Source organism: Buteo buteo, chromosome 14 (assembly GCF_964188355.1).
Source record: "Buteo buteo chromosome 14, bButBut1.hap1.1, whole genome shotgun sequence".
In the NCBI taxonomy this organism is placed as follows: Eukaryota; Metazoa; Chordata; class Aves; order Accipitriformes; family Accipitridae; genus Buteo; species Buteo buteo.
In genome coordinates this window covers 30,476,690-30,501,849 of record NC_134184.1, presented here as the reverse complement: position 1 = coordinate 30,501,849, position 25,160 = coordinate 30,476,690, and the positions used below count along the sequence as shown (strand labels likewise).

The 25,160-nt window shown below is 40.4% G+C and overlaps 2 protein-coding genes across 6 annotated transcripts in view; both read right to left on the bottom strand.

Moving 5' to 3' along the window:
- COG3 (component of oligomeric golgi complex 3) overlaps nucleotides 1–10,964 on the bottom strand; it is a 31,471-nt gene extending 20,507 nt beyond the window's left edge. The window contains exons 1-11 of one of the 2 annotated variants that reach the window (XM_075046185.1): nucleotides 10,755–10,964; nucleotides 8,816–8,962; nucleotides 8,190–8,251; nucleotides 6,314–6,479; nucleotides 5,432–5,506; nucleotides 5,218–5,310; nucleotides 4,778–4,903; nucleotides 3,431–3,511; nucleotides 3,179–3,222; nucleotides 2,846–2,972; nucleotides 1,671–1,762 (exon numbers count right to left, since the gene is read on the bottom strand). In XM_075046185.1, coding sequence (XP_074902286.1) covers nucleotides 1,671–1,762; nucleotides 2,846–2,972; nucleotides 3,179–3,222; nucleotides 3,431–3,511; nucleotides 4,778–4,903; nucleotides 5,218–5,310; nucleotides 5,432–5,506; nucleotides 6,314–6,479; nucleotides 8,190–8,251; nucleotides 8,816–8,962; nucleotides 10,755–10,916 — 1,175 coding nt within the window. In that variant the 5' untranslated portion in view covers nucleotides 10,917–10,964. Of the gene's footprint in view, nucleotides 1–1,670; nucleotides 1,763–2,845; nucleotides 2,973–3,178; nucleotides 3,223–3,430; nucleotides 3,512–4,777; nucleotides 4,904–5,217; nucleotides 5,311–5,431; nucleotides 5,507–6,313; nucleotides 6,480–8,189; nucleotides 8,252–8,815; nucleotides 8,963–10,173; nucleotides 10,524–10,754 lie in introns of those variants that run through there. The other variant, XM_075046186.1, reaches the window with a different exon arrangement.
- A 678-nt stretch (nucleotides 10,965–11,642) lies between these two features.
- On the bottom strand, nucleotides 11,643–24,814 carry SLC25A30 (solute carrier family 25 member 30). Of its 4 annotated transcripts, none has more exons than XM_075046181.1 (11): nucleotides 24,703–24,814; nucleotides 23,666–23,771; nucleotides 21,516–21,594; nucleotides 19,838–19,985; nucleotides 19,046–19,140; nucleotides 18,678–18,763; nucleotides 17,312–17,407; nucleotides 16,309–16,433; nucleotides 15,076–15,211; nucleotides 14,034–14,114; nucleotides 11,643–13,244 (listed from the first exon to the last, which is right to left on the bottom strand). In XM_075046181.1, the coding sequence occupies exons 3-11, from the start codon at nucleotides 21,577–21,579 to the stop codon at nucleotides 13,203–13,205; spliced, it is 873 nt and encodes a 290-aa protein (XP_074902282.1). In that variant the 5' UTR covers nucleotides 21,580–21,594; nucleotides 23,666–23,771; nucleotides 24,703–24,814; the 3' UTR covers nucleotides 11,643–13,202. The 4 variants fall into 4 exon arrangements, with proteins under 4 accessions (XP_074902282.1, XP_074902284.1, XP_074902285.1 ...); XM_075046183.1 differs by having other exon boundaries at nucleotides 23,666–23,766; nucleotides 24,703–24,720; XM_075046184.1 differs by lacking the exon at nucleotides 23,666–23,771 and having other exon boundaries at nucleotides 24,703–24,741.
- Nucleotides 24,815–25,160: the final 346 nt, after the last annotated feature.

The window sequence follows — 25,160 nt, the reverse complement described above, 5'->3', positions numbered from 1 at the left end:
TGTGGTACAGTTGTTGAGTTTACTGCACTATATTTTTTTTTCTAATTCACTAAGAATGTCTGACAATAGGACAAGGACACTTCAGTTCCTTTCAGAGTATAGACAAAAAGTGCTCACAAAAGAATGCTCACAGAAGAAACATTTTGAACCCCTCTCTTCTGTTGTATTCCATAGCTTTACAAGCAACTCTATACTCTGCATGTTAAAAGCAGAAACAAAGGAGAAAGTTTCAACAGCCTTATTATTAAATACAACACTCGACCTCAGATCTCTACTCTTGGCTAGATTTTTGGTAAACTCTTTTATCTGTACAGACACCTAGTTATTATGTCCTCGGAGCACCTCAGCACTTCAGAAAAAAAATGAGGCTATTTATTATGCAGCTAAGAAAAACCTGATAAAGTAGTTACTATTTGAAACATTTTCCTCAAATTATTTTATTTAGACGTAGGCAAAAAAAGGGAAGCAAGTTCTTACGAAAGGAGGTTAACTACTTTCCATCAAGAATCAAAAATAATCAGAAGTCTATTCTCATTATTGGTATGAAGAGCAATAGTGATGAAATCTCTGTCTGAACAACGTTTTACACTGATTTCTATTAGGGTTGTTTACTTCAGGATTTGGACTGAGATAGCTAAATTGGTTCTTAAGCCAATTTAGTCAGGTCACCTCAAAACCTGAGCATGTCCTACACGACACCTCGATTTCTCAGAAAAGAGAAAGGCTGATACTACTCTGGCACTATGGCTTATTTCTAGTGAGCTTTACGCATTTATGGTTTTCCTTTAGCTTTAGAGGATGGGGAGGGTAGTGGGCAGTATTTTTTTCTACGTTACACTTATTCAACTCAAGCTGTGCTTGATTTTAGAGATAATACAACACTCAAAACCAGTGTCTCAGTTATATTAATGGGAATACACTTTATTTATGAACTTCATAACTAGGGAACATGACCTGCCCAAATTTCAAAATTAAGTATCATTATTAAAACATACCAGCAAATTGGAAAAGGGGAATAATCTACTCAATTGCTCTAATATTACAGGTCTGTTGTAAAAACTTAGAATACCTTTATAATGCAATTACCATGGGAAGACAACAACCTGTCCCTCTTCTAGATCTAGGCAGAGCAGATACAGATACTGTTCTTGCCAGGTATCCACTACCCTGCCTTCCGTTCAGCCCACATACAGGCACATGCAAATATTCCATGACAGTAAGGGCAGCTCACTAACTCTAAATCCTTGATGAAAAATGGCTGGAGTTCAGCAGCTTAATTTTACACCGATGTAAACGAAAAGCATTTCTGCAACTAACTGTGCAAATCACTGGCACAGAGGCAGTATAAAAACAGCTGAGATCTGTAGCACTGTAAACTTCTACAGCTATTTCCAAAGCAACTGTGTCTCTTTACTTCTTTCAGACCATCTACAGAGCATTTACATTACTCGGATTACTTATGGAGAATGTAAACTATCAGCGTCACTTGAAGAAAAAAGAAAACAAAAGAACATCAAATTCCAATGCAGGAAGTGATTAAGGGTTTTTTTCTTGCTGGTTCTTACCAAACCACTTCAATACAACCCTATTTGCCATATAACATTGTCTGCTATATCACAGCATAGTAAATACAACATGCAGTAAAACAAAAACCAGCATGTACCACCTACTCCAGTTTTGGTGTTGGTTTTGTGAAGAACTCATTGTAGAGCTGGTGTTCATCCTGGCATACATGGACCATAAAGGCACAACCACTTCGTACCTGTATTCACAGAAATGCAAATGCTTGATTATTAAATTATTTTCCTTGCATCAGTACCACAGGAGGTATTACAGATATTATTATTATTATATACTAAATCATTATATTCTATATTGTATTATTACTACAGTAGCTATGATTAAATTGAAGCTTTGTGGAACTCAAAATTATTGAGATCAACTATAAAACTAAGGACTGAAAAGATGTTACTAGCCAAATACAAGCTCATTGTGCAACTTCTGTCCCTTTTCGTTTCAGATGAAATTTAAGTAACCACATTTTATGCTTTTGCAAACACTCCTTTGTGAGGTTTGTAGCAGAGCAGAATTTTTACATAATAATCTTCCCCAAAACATGCATTATTTGAAAATATTAGTAAAATTGTAATGATTCTGTCCTGGTTTTAGCTGGGAGAGAGTTAATTTTCTTCCTGGTAGCTGGTATAGTGTAACGTTTTGGGTTCAGTATGAGAAGAATGTTGATAACACACTGATATTTTCAGTTGTTGCCAAGTGGTGTTTAGACCAAGTCAAGGATTTGTCAGCTTCTCAAGCACAGCCAGCAAGAAGGCTGGAGGGGCACAAGGAGTTGGGAGGGGACACAGCCAGGGCAGTGACCCAAACTGGCCAGAGGGGTATTGCATACCATGGGATGTCATGCCCAGTATAGAAACTGGAGGGAGTTGGCCTGGCGGGTATCGCTGCTCAGGAACTAACTGGGCATCAGTCGGCAAGTAGTGAGCAATTGCATTGTGCATCACTTGTTTTGTATATTCTAATTCTTTTTTTATCTTCATCATTATTAGTATTTTCTTCCTTTCTGTCCTATTAAACTGTCTTTATCTCAACCCACAAGTTTTACTTTTTTTTCAATTCTCTCCCCCATCCCACTGGGTGGGGGCAGTGAGCAAGTAGCTGCGTGGTGCTTAGTTGCTGGCTGGGGTTAAACTACGACAGATTCAAAACCACAAATAAAAGTGACAATTCTACGTGTAAACTATTAAATTAAGTAAGCACATTTTACTTGGGGGACAGGGGATTAAAACATAACAAAAACCCCACAACACATGACTACTTTACCTACCAGTGCACAATGATCTCTGTTGTTCTGACTGGTTAATTCTGTAACGGTGCTAGCAATACTTGGACCAAGCAAAAGCTCCCTCTGGTCAAGGTAACATTGATGAATTTCATTGAGAACTTGTTGATACCTAGCCAAGAAATTAAAACAGTAACTGCATCCTGAAGCTCATTTTCTGCTAAACACAAAATTCATTCTAATACCATCTTTAAGGTCTACGTAATTTCAATTTTTAAAACTTTCTTTTGAACGAATAATGTGTTAAACAGCACTTAAACAAAAGTAAAGATTTTCAAAACTAAAATTGTTGAAAATAAATTACGTAGACATACTCACTCTGGCATTTTTTCAGATCTTTGCTCTACTTGTTCAATAAGAGTCTGCCCAATAAAAAGAAAAAAGTATTATCAGTAAGTGATTTTCTTCTAATAATTGGAAAATAGTTTGCAGTATTTTTCCATGGACACAATATGCAATCTTTGGACATTCACACTTGCACAATATGCAATCATTGCATTCACACTACTAATAAATTCAAACCCCATTTTCATAGCTTCCTTCTTAACAGCTAGTTACCAGCCTACTTACTCTGACTTTGGGAGCAGCTGCTCTGAATTTTACATAAAACAGCGTGAAGGCATTGTCAGAATTTGGCACAGCTGAAGGATCCTGAAAGAAGAGATGAGTAATTGGTCAAAAAGGAAAATACTATATTTGGCTTCTAGTATTTAATGGCTGAGATAATTAGGCTCTAAAACAGGATATTGGTTCTCTATGCTTATATTGCCAGTGGGACAGCTCTTTGCCACTTTCCACCTAGAAAGGCATGCCTGTTTCAGAACTTGGATAGAGCCAGATGGAAGAACAAAACCCAAAACAAAAGTTTCAACCAACAGTCTCTACAGCAAAAGTAACATTTTCAGTAATTACAGCATTCTCCATTAGAGACAACAATTTTCTCTGGACCTGCCACAGTAGTACTGATTGTTGCTCCTTAATCTGTTGTACTAAAACGGAACAAAATTTCCCTTTTATCTGCCAGTCCCAGGGTGGAGAAGCTAAGATTCAGCTCACATTCAAGCTTCAACTGGAACATCAAGTTCTGACGCAGTTCCCCCTGCGGCTCCCCAGCATAGCTGGGCAGGCAGCTTCAACTTAGGCAGTTCTAGCACTAATGACTCTCTAACATCGCTGTCACCATTTTAAAACTAACCAAACGATACTACCAATACTAGTAGGAACATATCACAGTTATTCTCTGCAGCAATGCAAAGCACTGCAGACTGATCAAAAAGAAATATTTAGATGAGCAGGAAACCCAAAATACTTACTGGAATATAACACTGAAAGAGTAATTTCATGAACTCACGAGTTGTTGCGCTTTAACAGTTTTCATCCTACAACACCCAGCTCCTGAATACTTTCTTCAAGTATTCCCTGCAACCTCTCTGTCTCTTAACGATCCATCTCCAAAAGAGACCCCCACAGTAGCCATACTTCTCTTGTGCGCCCTCCCCATTTGGGAACACAGATAGCAGCGTGCACTGCAGCTGATTCAGAGCTACAGTGCACAAATGGGTTCAGGAAGGCATGCTGCCTGGCCAGCTGGTTGCTGCCTCTCCAACACAACCATTTATCCATCCCTGGCCTTCACTGAGGTTACTGTTCACCTACCTCAATTCACCTAATTCACCTTCGTCAATTTCCAGGATTTTTTAATTATTACTATTTTTAAATCTTCTGGATCACTAGGTCTCTGTCAGATTCGGCTGGAACTTGGCCAACCTACACAAACACTGTGGTACAGGACTGACCTATTTTCACACAAAACTGCTGATGCGTCCCACTCTCAAAAAAACAAAGAGAAGAAAACTGTATAGTGTTACGATAGACATTTCAGTACAGCTTGAGTTACCACTTACTGATTCACCTTACCCTTTTCATTAACTGGCTTGTGAGGTTCTGTAGTGTATTCACAGTGTACGTCTTGATAAGGTGCATAGCTTTAGAAAGGCATTGTTTAAACTTAATCAAATATACTGGATAGTCTTTAAAATTTGGCTGAAAGAAATAAAAAAATCCATTTTAAATACAAACAGTAAGAGTCGAAAGTTTATCAAAACTTAAAATACTCTTTTTACTAGCTAGAAATGCTAGTTTATATGAATGAAAAGCAGTATTTTATAAAAATTAAGCAGAATGTTAAATATATTCAGTAAAAATTTCTTATGTTTACAAACCATCATCTTTGCTTTCTCACTGTATTTGGCAGAAAGAACATTTTATAGGGGGAAAAAACCACATCACAAAAATAGTATGAATGCATAGTTTTGAAACTATTAAGATTTAACTAAAATCAATATAGAATTACTTACATGTGATGAAATATATGCAATACAATCATCAAGCTTAGCCAGCATGGGAATGAATCCTTCACTGTTCACGGACAGCGTAGGGGAATTCAATTTCTTTGGAAAACAAGACAAAGCATCATTGTAAGGAACCCAAGTAACTTAATGTTGGCCGCAAAGTTCAAAAGATCGGTATGCTTTCATTTTCTAAGACTATTAACAGTGAAATAATACTTACTGTGTTGATGTTTTCCAGCTCATTAAAATAGGAAAGTTTCTGTTGGATGTTTTCAGCCAGGTCAACAAGTTCTGACTATTAAAAAACAATATATAGAAGAAAATCAGCAACCTAGCAAGTACTTTAAATATATATTTATATACATATATTAGAATATATATATATAAAATTATTCAGCCTCCCTTTCAGCTCTCAGCATGCACCAGTGTTAACTAGCTTTAGATAACCTGCAACTAAAGAAGTACAACAAAAGATGCAGAATACAGCTGTGCTCTCTTGCTCTCTCTTACCAGAGAAAAGACACATTACTCCCAATAGTGTATTTAAAAACATATATTCTACAGGTTTGTCAGCATTCCACAGATACTATTGCATACAAAGAGCAATGCTGTCATCAGTATTATGGAGAACTGTAGAAAACCTGTATTTCAGGACTGGAGCCTTTAAAAGTTCCCCCTTATCCAGTTATGCTAAAAAGACACATTTGTTATATCGCTATTGGAACAGTTCATGAGGAGAAAGAAAGTATGTGGAAATAAGCTCGTAACTTTTAAAAAAATCTTTCTTCTTGCAATAACCAGCTAAAATACTTTTAAGGGATATGAATTATTAATCTCAATAAAGTTTGCACTTGTCAGCCATCCGTTACAAAAGCTCACCTCAGCTAGCTATCCTTCTTGATTAAAGCGTGTATCAACACATACTGAACATTTTACTGCACAGAGCCTGACACCCTAGCTGCAGGTGAAACACACCAAAAACAAGGTCCAAAGCAAATGGAGGGATTGTCACCACAGCTCACAACTCTTCCCAGCCTGAGAAAAAGAAACTTTCATTTATGGTATCTTAGAAGTTTCCAGTAATGCTCCCATCAAAGATTACCTGCTCTTTCAGAAGTTGTTCACAGGCCTCATGCAGCGTTCCTGTCTTTGTGGACACAAAAAGATACTGTTTTTGCAGTGACTCCAGGTGCTGAAGGGCACTATTCACATCATTCAAGATAGCATCACACTGCTCCTGAAAGCCAGACAAGTAATCCCTCATCTGTCTGGAAAAAGAGAATCAACAGATAACAGAAGTAAAATTTCACTTTCTGAATTTGCAAATCCGGCTGCCTGCAGGGACACTGCCACTACCTTTCCCTCTCTAGGAATAAAAGACCACTTCCATCAAGCAAGAGCACACAATAAGCAGAAGTTCCGTGACCCACAGAAATAACACAGCTATAGGGTTTGGAATAGCCACTGCAGTAACTCCATTTCCCTGACATTCCTTATAGCAAGCATACCCAGAAAGCAGCAGCATGCACCACAGCTAGTCTAGAGCACACAAATACTGTCTAAATGGACAGCACAAACATAGTTACTACTGCAGGCTACTGCTAGCAGGCAAATTCTACCTGCCTGCCTTCCAGTAGGGGTGTTAATTTGGGTCTCTCCTACACAATTTTCGGTTTCCATTTAGAAATTAGTTTCACTCTCCTAAAGTAGTTGAAATTATCCAGAGGATTCAAAACTTACTGCGAGGATTGAAAGAGGCTTAAATGAAATAGATCCAGTATCTAATGTCACCAAGTTTGTCTAAGGCTCAACACAGATATAAACTCTAAATGATCACTAAATATGTGTCAAGCATTGAGCTTGACTAAAACATCATTTAAAATGAATCACTCTTGGATTTCAGCTAAAACTTCTGAGCTCTGCTTTACCACATACAAAGCAGCAAGTAAAATCACAATTCTCCGTAGTCGCGTGCAAAACCCTTTAGTGTACAACAGGCAAAGAACTTACTTTCCTCCTGCTCCTCTGGCCTCCTGCAAACAATTACATATTGGCCATCCTACAGACCACTCTGCATCCACGGCACACTTAAGTATCTGTGTGTGCTATTATGAACATGTCAACTGACAAAGCGTAAGGGTGCTACTCTTTTCAGGTTGTTAATGATCTGATCATGGGCTCAGTATATGCCTAAACCTCTACTTTTAAGAACCATCATCCTCAAATGTCAGAGCAAGAGAGGAAGAGGCAGACCAAAGACAAGCAGAGAAAAACAGAAGAGGGGAACACAGCAGCATCACTTTGTGGCCAAGGACAAGTTTATAAAGTCTCAAAACACAAGCCAGTTTCCATAAAAGCCATCAGCAGATTTGGCAAAGCAATTCAGCTGTACTTCAGACTCTTGAGGAGTAACTGCAGAAGTCAGTGGAAAGGAGCTCTTGGGAGCCCGACAGAAAAGTCAATTAGACACAAATAGATGAGAATGCCAAGTCTCAAAACTGGAGTTGAGCTCAGTGTCAAGGAATGCAGGGAATGCAGATAGAGAATCACAAATCACAGCCACTGGCACTGGTGAACCAAATGGCTAGAAAAGAAATGACTATCAGCTACACCTGCTCACACAGTCTCGCCCTCAGAGGATGCCATTTCAACAGCAGCGGCAGTTGAAAAGGCATATGAAAGCTCTTAGACTGCCTTTCTCTACAGCCCTGTCTACAAGCCAAAACTAATTTTAATCTGTCTTAATGTACTGGGCAGTTCAGAAGGAAATCTGTGTCCCTTTTAACTGCTCTTCCACAAGGGCAATGGCCTTCAGGATGGGAGTGGGGCACACGGCCTTGGAAAGCTTCAGCTGTTCCAACACACTCCCCCATTCCCCGCCAGCTGAATCTGAACACATGCTAACATTATATGGACAAGATGAAGTCCTTCAAGGTTGAAATTGCTTACAGTGAAAGGAACTAAGGAAGAACACGTACCTATACTTGGCACCTTCATCTTGATCCATCTGTGTTTGTACCTGAGCAAACCAGGAGAAGAACTAGAAGAGATTTTATGGTGTGAACAACACAGATATCACATGCAATCAATAAAAAAAAGAAAAATCAGATCTATGAAATGAAGATGAGCTTTTGTTAAAAACAGAGCTGTTTCAGAACTTTATTATTAATCAAGAAAACAAACTATTAACTCCTCATTGTAGGTCCCTTCCAACTGAAATATTCTATTCTGTTCCTCCACCAAATTAAAATGGGAAAGACTGAATTTCATCTCTTTTTATTTGCACAAGAACAAGCCTGTCACATTAGAAAGGGGGGGAGAGGGCACGGCACGCTTCTACATGATGAGCAACACCACCTTACTGAAGGGGTGCCTTAATCTCACATAAGATTCCACTTGAAATGGGAAAAGTATCTGTCACTTAAGAGCCAAGAGTTTAACGATTCTCCAACCCCCCCCCCCCCCCGCAAGTTTCTTCATGCATCTGGAAAAAGGCCAAAAAAATTTAACAAACCCACCAAAAGCTAGGCAAGAGGCAAAGAAACTCACAGAATTCTCTGAAGAAGATCACTGCAACTTGGAGGTTACTTTCAGCATCACCTACCTGCTGTGCTGTTTCAATTCTTTCATCCTCCATCCCCAGTATGGCAAATCCTTTCAAGAGGACATCCTCTGTGGATTCTGGCACTGCGGCCGTCAGCGTAACAGTTAGCGACTGGGATGTGAGGCTGCACAAATCTTCAATTGGAAGCTGCTCACAAAAACCCACAAAATTTAGTTAGTGAACTTACCAAGAATAAGTGTATTCAGCTCAACTACAATGACACAATCCAAAGCATCAACTTGAGAAAATTACAGGCATCTAGTTTTGAAGAAACAAATGCAATGGACATTTTATCTACCAATAGGATAATACACCAACAACTACCATATCTATATATCCAGAAACACCTAATTTTTTTTTTAAGTCAGAAAACATTATATAGCATTTTATGTAAGTACACGTTTGTGTAAGAGCAGAAACTGAATGTACATGTGCCTGACATCGTGATGAGCTATACTTTGATTTCCAATTTAACTGGTTCTATACACAGAGAAATGCACTAGAAAAGTACCTGAGAACATAAGAATTCAGAATGCATTCAGAAGCAAAAATAAATGCCACTACTATCTACACTACACGGCAACACCACCGCACAGGAATTGTCAGGTTTTTTTGCCAGAAACTGAGAGAAAATTCAAGACTTAGCACTGCCAGAATTTATTCAGGAAATAGTGTCACATATTCTTTCAAATGCCTTTTACTGAAGAAGCCAAGCTAAAAAGAAAGGCTTTTTTTAGAAGACAAGGAATAGCTCCACTGAATGGGAATTATCGGCCACAACGCTTTTTTTTAAGCAAGAAAAATACGGAAAAAAGTAACTTGAAAGAAATTGTATTTAGGGATGATTGGAGACTATTAATTAGCTCATATGGAAGAAACTAATTCAAGAAAACAAATATCATTATATACTCTTAATGAATGCAATTAATTCACTTGGCGAGTAAAGTATGCTTTCTATTGCTGAGAACATCAGTAACATAAAACCAGAAAACACTACTTAAAAAGAAGTTGGTATCTCTCTAGAAAATTACTTGCTTAGTAAAATATCCATTGCCTGGTAACATTAGTCCGGCAAAGACAGAACAATCAGGATTTCAACTATTTGAGAAAAGACAGATTGACCTATCTTGTTCAACTTCCACATGTCTCCCGCACCCCTCCCGCCATCCGAAACAGGCAGGACCCTAGCTGGGGAGCCCGGGCTTCTCTCCTGAGGAAAAGACGAGTCCATCAGCACCCGCTTTTTCGGAAAAGACAAGATGCCACTGTCCCAATCAACTTCAGCAGGAGCCTAGACCAGTTGAAGTACTCAACGTCTCGGCATCCCTGTTGTCCTGACTGGCAAATCTGGTACCTGCCTTGTTGCAGAGCTGTTTGAAGATCCTTAAGGGCGCCCGCGGGCAGCAGCACATCCTTCTACAATCCTTTGGGATGCCTGCCAGGATTTACTTTAGTAGGGTTGCACACAGCTGACACCAGAAAGAAACCAGGGAGCGTGACTGTGAAGCAGGTGCATTTCAGGAAGGGATTGCCTTGCCCCCTCCCCTTGGTTATTTTGAGCTTTCGGACACCCGCTGAGCGCCAGCTTTGTGGATTTTGTGGCACTGTGCCGTGACCCTCGTCAAATACAAACCCTCCCCTGGAGAGCGCAGGAAAGGAACGCAAACGTTTCGCTCCTTCCCTCTGCGGACAGGGGAGCATTCGTAAAGAACCACCTTGCCGGAGTTTTGACATTTTGTAAGTGAGCGGGAGACCACCCCTTCCACGCTAACGACACGTTATCGTCAAAACCAAAAAACGTAAAAACACCCCAAAACAGGGGAGAGCGGCGGCCCAGCAGGCCTGTAGCCGGTCGGGCCGGGCCGAGCCGCCAGGCGACGTGGCAGCCCGGCGCTTTCCTTCCTCCCTCCTTCCTTCCCTCCCGGCCCCGCCGCCTCACCTCGGCCGGTACCGGCAGATTCTCAGCCGCCGCCTTCAGCTCCAACACCGAATCCGTCTGCCGGTCGCTGAGGGGGGCGGCGGGTTGCGGGCGGCGGTCCCACAGGCACAGGCGATCCCGTAGCTCCCTCCCCGACGGCTCGGGGGTCGGCGGTTCCGCCATACTGCTCGGCGGGGGGGGAAGACCCGGACCGGAGCGTGACGTCGTTTCCGGGGTGGGGAAGCCGGAAGCACGGTGGGCGCGTGGCAGTGGCGTCACGGGGGGAATGGCGCCCCCTGCCGGGGAGGAGGACCCATGGCGGGAAGGGAGGCAGGCCGCCATTTTGAGGGCGGGCACCGGAGCTGCTTTCCCCACCGTGCCGCAGAGTTCATGGTTTACCGTGGAAACCGGCCTTCGGGACCTCGGGTGGGCTGTTACGCTTACCAAAACCGAGTCTTTTGCCATTAAACTATATCCTAAGGCACGTCTGAATTCCGAGAGCTCGGAAAAGCGCTGGAGGGAGGTGGGTGTTCGCTGCGGCAGCCGCCTCCACCCCAGATCCCGAACTCCCGCTCCCTCCCTGCTTGGCAGCTCGTTTCACACTCCACATCGTCCACCAGTGCCCCTCCGGCTTCCCCCACGGATGAACTGGTGGGGCACGCTCCCGCCCTGTTCCTCATCCCCTCAGAGCTGCTTATATGTGCTTAACACCTGTTATTGGGGGAGTAAGATACAGAAACATAAGCTTTCAACTACAATTTCAGTCCACCTTGCCCAAATAACCCAACAACATCGTGCGGTTCAATGCCAGCAACGGCTTTCCTTCCTCAAACACCTTGCAGTATTTGGAAACTCACCCCTCTTCCCCTACCTTGAAACTTAGAAACTTAAAGCAGTTCAGTCACTACATAAGGATTTTGAAACTTTTAATAAGCTTAAAAAATGTAAAACATAGACTTAGTTTACACAGTGTACAAAAAAATATTTACAAATACTTCTATTAATGCATAGAAATGACTGTAAGGAAAAACACTGCACATAAGCATACCCATATACATAGAAAAACATTGTGCCTTAGGAAAGAAAGTGCCTTGTGCATTTAAAAATCCATTTGTGAACTCAAAATCAATAGTTTGAAGTGATTATAGCAAATGTCATTGTGATTTCAAAATTAAGTGGAATGCATGATTAACCAAAAACATTTAAGAGATTAACACAATGCCACAAAAATGCAGAGCTATGCATCCTGCTTTGCCACCCTCTGTGAACACAGAAGGACCACTCTACAACTTGCATCTCACCCGCTGCCTTTCCTGGAATTCATCAACAGCATTTAATAAGAACCTTGATGTAACTTTAGTTAATGACCCTGAAGTTTTGATATACATTTCACTAAAAAAGTAATGCTTAAAGGAACTTGAAGTTGATTTCTACACAAAGTGTTTCCCTGCGTGTAACAGCAACCTGGGCCTGTCTGCTATATGACAGTGCTCTGTAGTTCTGGGTTTGGGTGTCTTTTCAAGGGAGGAAAGCAGCCTTTATAGAGGACATAACGTTTGGAGGGGGTTGGTTCTTTTCACACAGGCACCTACGTGACACAGCCTGAGCTGCTCAGGATAAAACTTGCATCTTTCAGATGACACATAACAGCCAGTAACCATTACAAGTAGTTCTTCCCAACAATGGAAGAAGCATGGAAAGTTTCTCTGCAAGACAGGCAGATGAGCATGGACTTGTCTGAACGTCATTCCTACTTGCAATTTACATATGAATATGCTGAAGAATCACTTATGCCAAAAATCAAGAATGATACATTGGAAAAAACTTTCCTCAAGCTATGCAAAACTGACAACTGCAGCAACCACACTTTCAAATGAAGCTGGGTAATTCCCAGCAAATTATGCAGACATCTAAGGACTTGGAACACAGGAAAGCTCCAAAACCAGAAGCAGATTTTTGTATTGCAACAGGTATTTTGCTGAACTGAAAGCCTGCAAAGATGTCATGTGACACTTTCAGTTCATTGGAAGCTATTACAGTCAAATTGTATACGCTTCTGAAAACAGGAGAAGCCCACCTCCTTGGAACTACCCATCTTCCTTTACAGAAAGATTGTTCTGTCTCTTACACCTCTAAACACCATGCATCTGAGTCTCAACAGCATAAAGTTGCACTACACATCTTCACATTCAAGACGACTTAAAACAGTTGACAGAAGGTATTCCACCACATTTGGTTCAGTCTAGAAAATACTGCACAGCATCCACTGAATCTCGTGAGCAAGCCATTGTTACGGGAGCCAGTTTGCCTTGAAATCACTTCCAAGTTGTTCTCATTTGCAACAGTCTTGTAATGACCTCTTCCTTTGGGCAGCATCTCAGACAATAAAGAGCAGATACTCAGGGTAACTTACAAGTTGCTCTGAACTCAAACTGTACATTAACAGAAATCAGTATACAGTTCAGCATGTCAGCAGTCTAATTTCTTCAGCTGTTCGTATGTCAAAAAGAACTGGAACAGCTGATTAAGGAAAACTGTTTCCTGTTCACACAGTGCAAAATGGTCACTTCACTTCTAAAGGGCAGCAGCATCTGTGTGAAATTTTGCTCTTCTCTTAGTTCCCTCCTATGTAATGGTGGTGGTTGACCATTTTTGTTACGCAGAACAGTAAAACTTGCTTCAGGGCACTCCTGTACATCAAAAGCTTTAAGGCTGGTGATGCCACCTGCTTTCCCATCCCTGTTCCTCAGGATCTTAAACACAGGACTGACAGGAGAGTACTACAAAAGCCCTTAGAGACTTCACTTGCTTAGCTTTGATAAGCTAAAGTAGATTTGCTCATGATAAAAAAAAATTACTACCAACCCACTTCCCAGGGTTCCAATCAGCTGGCTCTTGAAACACAAACCAAGTTGTGTGAGACTAAGATAAATAGAAAAAGACTTCATGGCTAACTGCCAGCAGTTTCCCTAGTTCTAGAAGTAGCCCCCATTTCTAATTCATCTGGTAAATTTCATTTAAAACTAGGCTCCAAACTAAGGAAATGGACAGGTATGAAATTGGCGGAACAGAAAAGTGTTTTGCAAGATGACATTCTAATATTCACTGTGTGAATCACAAATTCAATCTGACCAGCAACAGTTGATAAGAAAGTGGTCAACTACACCATGTTCCATTCATAAAACAGGAATATTTGTGCTGACATGACACTTTCCACAGAGCACTCTGTGAAACTGTCCGTCAATACTTGCTGTTGTATGGCTAGCTTAATCGTTTTGCACACCTTTGAAAAAAGGATACAATGATATTCCAAGGACCAAGTCTTAACCAGTTTGGCCAAAACCCTTTATATAGAGCAAAAAAGCCTTCATTCTTCCATGTCTGGAAAAAAAAAAAAACACACAGCAAGAACACACTTATGTAATTCTTTATTAGTGAGAAATCTAAACAGCAGCTCAGCTAACAAGATTCTATACCACTGAAGGACTGCTTAGTGCTGTAACCTTGATTTAAATATATTGTATGATGGACAAGGACACATTTCACTAGATAAAGCCAAGATTAGTAATGCCTGCAGCATTACCTGGCAGGTAAAGACGTAGTCCATGTCATTTAGTACCCAACCCAGATTCATCCTAATTGCATTCCTGGACTTGTTTGTGGTTTTTTTTCCCAAAAACCTTGCGGAGAGCAGCATGTAAGCCTGCAGTTCATGTTAGGCACCCCCTTGAAATTTTTCAGTTTGCTTTATGGACTTCACAAAATTGCACTGGACAGTGTGACTTGGACTGTTAAACTGGACTGTTCAGTCAACAGCAGCTTCCTACCCACTATTCCCCATGTAAAAGGCCATCATGCTCCTACCTCATACCCAATTTAGGGATTGAAGAAACCAAGCCAAAATCAGAGACTGACACTGCCTTTGGCTGTACTAGGCTTCCTATTATGCAGTAAGCAACAGAGAAAAGCATCTGCCCTGGAAAATGCTGTTCTTTAAGAACTGACCTATGAAATTACCGTTTCCTATCAATATCCTAACATCATAAAAAGTTAAGTAAGAGACAGTGCTGCTGAGAGACTTAGTCTACTCATCCAAGTACCAAAAGGAAGTAAGTGCCTGCAGTACAAGCTAACTTTCTTCCTGCCCTTCTGTCAAGACAGTAGATAATTTTCACACCAACTGCATTACTGGCAGTACAGTCCTTCTGAGCATAAGGGCAAAAAGCACATTTAAGTTTCCTTAAAAGTTAATCCAGGTAACTTGGAACAATTTCAGGTTCTACACCAAAATCACTGCTTGATGGCACCAGTTTCTACTTATGCTGATACATGAACTACTTACTTGTAACAAGCAATCCAAAGTACCCTTGTAGTTTGAGTGTCCTCCATGTTGGCTTCTCTGATTCATCATGCGTGTTCTCACAACATCAATTGGGTTGGATGCAACGGCTCCAGCTAACCCACAAGTAAAACTTGAGCTAATAAAAGAAAGGTTTAATGAAATTTGACCTAGCACATTTAAAGGTGCACAAGAATTCCCCCTCCCCAGAGAACATGTAGTAATAATGAGTGACTACTGCTTTTAGTTAAAAGTTATTGTCCTGGTTTCAGCTGGGAGAGAGTTAATTGTCTTCCTAGTTGCTGGTACAGTGCTATGTTTTGGGTTCAGTATGAGAAGAATGTTGATAACACACTGATGTTTTCAGTTGTTGCTAAGTAATGTTTAGACTAAGTCAAGGATTTTTCAGCTTCTCATGCCCAGCCAGCAAGACAGCTGGAGGGGCACAAGCATTTGGGAGGAGACACAGCCAGGACGGCTGACCCAAACCGGCCAGAGGGGTATTCCAGACCATGTGATGTCATGTCCAGTATATAAACTGGGGGGAGTGGGGGATCACCGCTCAGGGACTAACTGGGCGTCAATCAGCGGGTGGTGAGCAATTGCACTGTGCATCATTTGTATATTCCAATCCTTTTATTATTACTGTTGCCATTTTATTAGTGTTATCATTATCAATAGTAGTTTCTTCTTTTCTGTTCTATTAAACTGTTCTTATCTCAACCCACGAGTTTCACTTCTCTTCCCAATTTTCTCCCCCATCCTGCTGGGTGGGGGAAGAAGTGAGTGAGCAGCTGCATGGTGCTTAGTTCCTGGCTGGGCTTAAACCACAGTTACACCAGCTAATACATGTGAAAAATCATTTTTATTTACTATAAAGCATCATTTTGAAGATTTGATATACAGCCCTTACATACAATTTTGATATACCTGAAGAAATGTTTGTGCCTCTGAAAATAGCAAATATTTGATGGAACTTTCCTCTAACCTCAATTTGCAAAGCTGAATGATTCAGACCATCCACAAAACAAAATTCTATATTCAAAATAAAGTTAAATCCAAGTCCTACATAAAATTAGCTTCCATGCCATGTGCTACCATTTGAGATGCTATTGCATTAAAAAGTATAAACACATCAGAAGTATATTTACATCTAGAATGATTACAGAAAAATCCCTCATAATGAGAACTAAACAACGATGAGCTATGCAAACAGTTATCATTAAACAAACTTACAGGAAGTGAGTATATACTGTATCTCCCATAAATCCAGACATAATTATGTGCTTCTTGGTAAGGTCATACACTGGCAGTTCCACTCCAACAACAATAGCAGCCCTCTGCGCTGTCAATGATACTCCCTGTCAGAAGAAAGGATAGAGTTGAAATTTTAAATTGAACTTTTGTGCACCATCAGAAAAGCCTAGCTTTTACAATACGGAGCAACACACCATGAATGCATTAAGAACATTGTAAATTCAAATAAGACTAATTAGTAAAATTCTTATGCATATGTGCTCCAAAAATGCAAATTCAAAATCACTTTTCCACACTGAACGGCAATTTCAGTTCCTTTATGCTATCCCATCTCTGCTTAACATCTGAATTCTTACATCAACAGTCAGCTAAGACCTCAACAACCAGGTGATACTGGCTCCCCTCACTGCTAACTGAAAAACTGACAAAGGAAGATGAACAGAAAAATGGAAATCAAGAAACTTTGCAGAGAAAAGCACACCAATAGAAAAACATTTCTATTTTCCAGCTGTTTCAGAACAATTGTCTGTTCTTGGTCTTCAGTTATTACAGTCACTGACTGTAACTGGCATAAGAGACAACGTACAAGACTGAGTACAAGAATTCCTGAGCTAGAGGGGATGTTCATTAATACACTAAAGAACATTAGGAAGTAAAGGTATCTTTTAAAAAGAACAGAGCATACAGACAGAGAAGTGCCTTGCAAAGGGTTGCTGAACTGATCCTAGAGCCAGTCACCATAATTTAAGCCTCCATTTGTTTCCCCTTTTTTTAAGAAGTGGCTAATCCTTGAACTTAACAGTGGCAGTAACTCTTTATCAAAATGCACCAAGACACCAGCAGTGAAGTAGTCATGACAAATTACACACATATTAGCTACTGACTTCTCCGTATTTTGGCTGAGAATACTATAGAAGTACGTGAAATTCAGTTGAGCAAGAAAGCGTACTTGAAGCATAGGATATAGTTAAAAAAAACTTACCTTCCATAATCCTTTAGTGCCTTCCTTTTGGTAAATCTGTATGAAGTTGCCCATCATTCCTCCTTGAATCACACTACCTTGGGCTTGCATTCTGATCTGAAATTCATTTGAAGATAAAATTAGAAAATAAATACTTTTCAAACATACAACCCATAATAGTTTAATACAGTTTCATTAACATTTGAAGTTACAATCTTTTAGGTAGTAAAGTCAACTTCTGTTTGACTACAGATTAAGAGCTGACATTATCATAACCATGATGCAATCTTTTGAAGCGCCTTAACTATCCAAATGCAGCTGCTAATTTTGAACGAGTACGTGGTGTAGTTCTTAACTGCATTAAGTCACTTCTATTTCTGTACTTGTACACTACTCCATTTAGATTAGACTGACAGATGGGTTCTGCAGGATGTTCTTCACAGTGTTCTCACAGGAACATGTGAAAAGGAAAGGTTAAAAAGATTAAGGTTTCAGCTAGTGAGATTCATGGTCTTTGACCTTGGGTACTTCCCAAGAATGTCCTTGGGAACTTGCCATGGTAATCACCAAATACAAGTTTGGTGACAGGCAAGTTGGTACAGGGACATAATTTTGGGAAATAACTAATTGAAGCTACACTTGAAATAGAAGCTTATATTTGAAATGCCTCTACATAACCACACTAGCCCTATGAAGCATAAAGTTTTTAGTAGTTTTAGAAGAACAGAAAGAGTTTTCTTGAATTTTTCATTAGAGACAGTCATGTAAGTCACATGCTACAGTTTTGCAAGCTAAATACCATCAACCCTTCTAAGTAACTGGAAAAGAGGTCATTGACTATCATTAAGCTAACAGCTTCTTAAAGAGGTGATCCTTCACCAATTCACTTGGACTGATGCTGGAACACTGTTTCCATGGGACACTGGATTGCAAAGCCTCTCTACAGGATTACAGAATCACACAGTACAAGTAGCACTCACTGAAAGTCTTGCCTCTGAATTGATCTTCACCTACTTTGAGCTCTAGAAACATCCTAGTGCAAGTGTTACCAAAAAGTATAGATAAAATATACAGTGTGGCTTCCACACAAACACTACAGCATGGAAGTTAAAAAGAGTCATCTTAAATTATTCTCTCCCCACCCCCAGAAAAAGCTATATGGATCCAACTACCTCCCCAGCCATCAGTTTCCTGGTGCATACTTCCAAATAATTAGTATAGACCAGAAGGACATTCCAAGAATTCAGAACATTACTGATTTTTAAAAGTTAAGAGATGAGAATAAATAGGGTTACAAAACAACAAATCCTATATTCATCAGGAGATTCTGCATTTCCTCAAGGAGAGGACAAAAACCAAGGACAAAGTCTACGTAACACATAATTACCTTTAAGACATCTGTAGGGTTAGCAATAGATGATGAGATTACTCCCGAAAGAATGCCACATAGAACATTTATCATCAGGGTTTCATCTATTCCATAAACAAAGAAAAAGAGTTTAGCTGCAGATTTACAAAGCTTAATATGCCTAAGGCCAGGATGATGCCACCCCTCCTTTAACCAGAGAGAGTGCCAATTACAGAAGCCTTAAAAACTGCTCTGACAAGTTTTCCTTGCCGACTCACTTTGCTGTAATTGGTACAAGGAATGTCTTAGCAGTAGCCTTGGTTCAAACCACTATGGTAAGATATGAAATGGAAACAACCAGCTTCAAGCAAAACAGTCCTCAATTAAATTGAAAAAAACCCACTCACCTTCTGGATGCTCAACAAACATTCTTTTAAAGCTCTGGTAAGTGCCTATTTTTATAGTTCCATATGAAGCTTGCCGTAGCATTGCAGGTGCAATCCTGTAAAAATAGGCAGTGATAATATTTATGCTCAAAATTGCAAAAGACTGATTAGCAAATACTTTTTAGAGCAGGAGAGACTGAACACAAGATACCTACCAGAGGAAGGTTTGTTCATTTAAATCAACAATTTAAATTCACTATAGACAAAACAAGCTTTCATGGTTTTTGTTTTGGGTTGGGGTTGTTTTTGTTTTCAGTTGGGGTTGTTTTTGGTTTTTTTGGGGGGGGATTATTGTTGTTGTTGTTTGGGTGTTGTTTTTTTTAAATAAAGCCTGCAAGAACATGAATGAACTGTGGAAGAATTACTATTAGAGCATACCTCACCTTGTGATCTGTAACTGGCAAGCTTGTCTGAAACATAATCTGCAGATTACATCTTTCCCCCACCATCTTGCATGTTTTAAAGAAAAGTATGCCATTTATACACAAAGGTTAATTCAGTTTTTCTTCTGAGAGACGGAACAGCCATAGCAGCATGGTATAGAATAACTTTAGGCTTAGCTGTTTTTTTCAAGTTTTTTTTAGAAAACATGAAATGCTATTGCAGAGTGCAAAGATTGAAGCAATCAACTTCCAGATTAATTGAAGCTAACCAAATACCTTGTAAATCTGAGGCCCAAGAATTCACACTCTATGGGCTTATACTTATCAATATACTGTTCATAAACCATTACTGCAAGTCAGTTAATTTTACCCAGAGTATAAGGCTTTCAATCCTTCTTCTCTGCATATTCTGACTAGCGCATGCACCATTCCACGGTAGCGTATCTCTTTATATTTGGCATCATTAACTTGACCTTGAACCTGCAGACGTGTTTTGGTCAGATCAATGGGGAAAGTACCTTGAAGAAAAATCAGAGAGAAAATTAATCAAGTACTTACCTAACCAAAGACAACAAAGAACATGAAATAAGAAACAGTGTTCATTATATACTAAAACATAGAAAAATACTCCCAAGGAAGAAAGTCTCCCTTACCAAGACTTTCTTCTAAACAAGTGGTTCATTTTATGTCACCTTGCTGCTTCTAAAAGCTTGTCAGAAGCCCTACCTACTTCTCATGTTTACATTTTGCATCCACTATATTTTCAGGCAACATGGTATTGCCTGGTTGTAAACAGCCACACTGAACAGGACTCTGCAATCACAATCAAGTAGAGTTTGGGTGTGTATTCTACCAACATCTTTGAAGAGCATTTCTTTGAAAGCAAAGAAAGAAATCCCATAGGACAAGCTATACAGATTCGAGTCTAGAATCTAAAAAACCAGTAGCAGCAGTATCCATTTCTGTTATTGCTTTCCTGTAGCCTACTGCTATGTCAAGTTCATACTCTCCATCTTCCCTTTATGAAAGGGTTCAGAAAGCATATTCTTCCAGACCTTATCTTTAGAAAACAGACCAGCTCAACATTCAATACTCACCTAAACACTAACAGCAGTCAGTATTAACTACATCTGTTCTAACGCAGTTTACCAGACAAGCAAGGCTTTTATGAATTGCTTGTCTTCCACACAAAGCTTTTGGTATTATTGGCCATGTTAAGTCAAGTCAGAGAGGTTTCAAACTCAAGTTTGAACAGGATTCATATGAGAAGGTAGAATAGAAAAACAAAATAGTTAAGTGTAATTTTATACTACATCGATGTTATTAGACAGACTTCACATGCAAGCCCACCATGTCAGACTACACTCTGCTACTATGAAAAAACAGATTTCCTTTATAGTCATGTACATGCATTTCAGGTAAGACTTTAAAAGGATGTTAGTATTTTAGGTTTGTCTTTAGAGTAGGCACTAAAACATCAGATACACCATCTCACTATGGCAATTATTCTATGTTGCACGCTAACTGAATCTAAGTGTTCAAATCTAATCAGCCACTCGCATTCAAGAAAAGATAATTTAAACTGCAACACAGCTACTGAGAAAAGAGAAAAATTTTACAAGCTAAGAGCTTAACTTGTCTAGGAGAGAAAAACAAAAGCTGTGTATACTTATGACCACTGTCTAAGAACACATCAACAAACAGCAAATAGCAGAATCCAAAGGCAAAGTTTGTAAAAAAAAAACCACAACAAAAACCAAAAAACAACCCCCCCCCAAAAAAAAAAACCACAAAACCCACACTAAAAAAAACCCACAACAACCAACAAAAACAAACAAAGACTTATATGGGACATCAGTTTACAGACAGAAGTGTTCTGACATTGTAACAGAGTCCTGAGCAACTCTTCAGTCAGCATTAAAGAAAAAACCTCCTATTCTGTAGACCACCATATGCTACTGTGTCACTGACAGCATGGAACCAAGCTTGTTTTGGAAGGGATTTTCTGGGTAAAAGAAATCATGTAAACAGTTAAAGGAAAAGCTTACCACATTCTGCAGTGATTGATGCTAAACCTCCATAGATAAAGGGCTTCCAGTTTAGTGCTGACATTATTGATTTTTCTTTCTGTGAAATAAGACAATGATTTAATGCTTCTATAACTACATCTGTTGTATATTTATACATGCTAACATTTAATAAAACTTTGTGCCTTGTTCATTTAAGATGGACCTTCCAAACCAGCTAAGGGTAAAAGCATTTAATACCTTTGACAATCAGAAGTCAGTCAGTAATACTGCACAAAGGCATCTGGGTTCAAATCAATGTCTCCGCTACATATTTGGGCCACCACTATCATCAGCATGCAAGGTTAAAGTAGTTTGTCTCCCAGGCATGATTTTAAGGAGCACTGCAGTGAATAGCCTCCAATGATTCTTACCAAGCTGAATTACTTTGACTACACCCTGCAATCAAATGGAACTTTGGGACAGTCATTACCAAACTTCTGTGTCCTGTCCCCCCCCCCATCAACATTAACATGGGCTGGTATACCTGTACAGAAAATAGAGGCACATACTTTAAGGCCTATTTCTGCTACCAGTGTTCACAATATTCATCCTTGTGAATGTTATATGGAAATAGCGTAATCGGGTGCCTAAGGCCTTTTACAGTGAAAAAGGCTGCTCTAACTTAGAGGTCAATTGAGTGAATTTGTCCAAGTGGCCGCAAATCATAATTAACTATGGCATATGCTTTGCAAAATGCTAAAGTAATCCAATTATCTTAGAAAAGAGATAAGAACTGCAAAACCAGACTAGTCCAGCCCACACAAGATTGCCCTTTGCAAAGCCAGGTAGGTCTCTCCACAGCTTATCTTTCCCCTTCCGCATAATATAAATACTTTCCATTCCCCATTTTCTATAATATCCTCCTAAACATTGGATTCTACAGTTACCTTTTTGCCAATTACTTTTGTGGAATAACTGCACCTGAAACGATTTCCCTTGGCACTTCCATCCCCTGTTATTTTGTTTATTCATTTGTACTGCCCAGCTGGAAAACATCGCCAATACACCAGTTACTTAGCACCACCTTTTGTAAAGATAAACATTCTTTGGTCACTTCCTCTAGAAGTGCCAATAATCCAGCATCCAAATGAAGTTAACAGAAGTAGCAGACACTGGGCATGCCCAAATAGTTGCTGCAGCCCTGGTTTTCCTTCTGTCATCTTTACTTCGGAAGCAGTTAACCTGGGTCTTCAGTCTTCTGACACTCAATACAATAAAAAACCCCCAGGAGCTCAAAGCACACAATTTCAAATACTCAAAAACTAAGCCCACAGAAATCCATCTTACTCTTTAGACGACTGCAGAGAACAGCACTGATGAAAAAAAAAAACCACAAAGAAAACACAAGTAAGGGCACCCACTATGTTGCCAAAAAGAGCACAGTACAGACAGAGATCAGGACCCACTGGCACAGACTATGCGAGCTTTTTCAATATGAAAGCAGCAGAGCTACATGGCTACAGCACTGTGCCAGAGGCTGGCCGCTTCCAGCTCCAAGACGCTCATATTCCTGTCCTGCTGTGATTAATGGCAGATCATTTAATTAAGGGAGACAAAGCCAAGATCAGTTTCCCCACTAATCAGCCACACACAGCATCTTTGCTTTTGAGAAACTTATCAAAGATGATAATAGAGTTAACTTTTTTCCCCTCAACACATCAAAACAAACATTCATCTATCACAAATCCCATAACACTGAAAAAAAAAAACCCTTAAAATATATATCTGTACTTTTGTTTGTTTTGTATTTCACCCTGCCTAGGCAAGGAAGGCTACTCAGTTTTTCTATGCAATTCTGGGGCACTGACACAATGTAGAAGTATGCAAGCACAGCCAAACAAAGTTTTCAATTCATACACAGATTTACTAATATTAGCTGAAGTTTTGATATATGTATAGGATACCCTAATGCAGAAGTTTTATAGCACACTGTTCCTCTGAGAGATCCCAAGGTAAAGGCCTCACATAGCATTATGGAGGTTTGTAACTCTGAAATGCTTACTAGTCTCCTTTCCTGCTATTTAGGCTAAACTAACCATCCGAATCCTTCCACTTACTTCTTCCTAGCATCCCTCCTTCTACCTCTCCATACTTACAGGAAGAAATTAAAACAGAGTGGCAGAGCTTACCTCAAAAAAAAAAAATCCAAGGCATATCAGCAACTTCACCTTTTCTCCTCTACTGTCTCGTTTTCTGAATTCCTGTTTTGCTTCTTCTCAGAAATTCTTCCCTACACTGATAAAAATAGGAAGCATCTCCTTAGAAGAATTCCATTGGCAACTGGCAATTCAATTGGCAGACTACTTAAAAATGAAGTCCAGCCCTCATTATAGAATAAATTGAGGTCTTCAATTCTACTAGAAAGAAATCAGCCTTATCAAACATACATTGTTGTTCCCCGAACATCATTAAGATGACAGAGGCAATACTACCCCTGAAGGACACTGGGTTAGTAGAGCAATTCATCCACAAACTCTTTGCAAAAGTCAGAAGCAAGTTTGATTGCTTTTCATTAGCAGTGTGACTGAAATAAAATCAAAAGCCAAGGTTCCATAAAAGAACGCATCACTTTAAATATTTAGATATTTCTCTGTTAGAGAACAGGCTTTAAAAGTCACATATTAAATTCTTTATTGGTTAACAACATTGCGAGTATACTGGGCACACAGTATACTCCAGATTACAGTGAGTTTAGCTATTTGAGATGGATTTGACCCCTGAATGTTACAGAAGGCTTATGCTAAATGAGTTATTAGTCCTAAAAAGTTATTACCTGTAATATAAGCATGCACGCACAAGATAGTTATCCAAGCAATACTTTCTAACTGCATGGATTACACTGCAGACACACAGCTCCAGACTGTATTCAAGCAGCAAAGCACCATCAGAAACAAATAAATAAATAAAAACCCCCAAACCACAGGACTAAAGCTAGCAACCTCCGTGGCAAGTCTTTGCAAGACACCAGCTTCCTTACAAGCACGAAAGCCAGTGAAGCCCCCCCCCCTCCGCAACTACAGGGATTGCCTGCAGCGCTCCCCGTCCTCCCTCAGCAGCGCGACCATCTGCTGAAAGAGCCGGAGCCCACAACGGCCTCGCCGGCCGGGCGAGGGAGAACACGCCGCCGCCAACCCGAGGAGCCAGCCGCCGCCGCCAACCCGCTCACCGCCGCAGCAGCTTCCTCCTCGTCCGCCCCCGCCGTGCCAACCGCGGCCACGCTCCGCCGCCCGCCGTTTATAAAGGGCCGCCGCGCTGCCCTCCGCCGGGGCGGCCGTTGGGGAACGCGGGCCCCGCCTCGCCTCGCTTCCCCCGTTGCCGGGCTCGCCTGAGGGGACGAGGTGGCGAGGTCTGGGTGGGGGGGTGTAAGGGGTGGATTTAAAGGGGCCGTGAGGGGAGGTTTGGTGGGGGGGGGAGGCCGAGCCGGTCTGTAGTGAAGCGGGGGGAAAAAAATTAACCGCCCTGTCCTTCCAGTCAGAAGTCTCCCTTCGCCGCTGGCCCTTGGGAGACTTGTGTTTGGCCGGGCGGGGTGGTATTTTCCACTGGCAATCCTGCCCCAGGAGACTGGAACAGGTATGTCAGGTATTTCAGTGCTCCTCGGTTAAGGAACAGGTCACTCACCCCTCG

Excerpts from the sequence above, each read along its gene's own strand:
- SLC25A30 (XM_075046180.1), bottom strand. The coding sequence starts at position 21,654 with ATGTATAAATATACAACAGATGTAGTTATAGAAGCATTAAATCATTGT. Across the intron at positions 14,115-15,075 it reads CTTTGGATTGCTTGTTACAA|ACATGGAAGAATGAAGGCTT; the intron begins GTAAGTAGTTCA and ends TTTTTTTTCCAG. Across the intron at positions 13,245-14,033 it reads TTGGTCCTTGGAATATCATT|TTCTTTTTGACATACGAACA; the intron begins GTATCCTTTTTT and ends CAGCTGTTCCAG.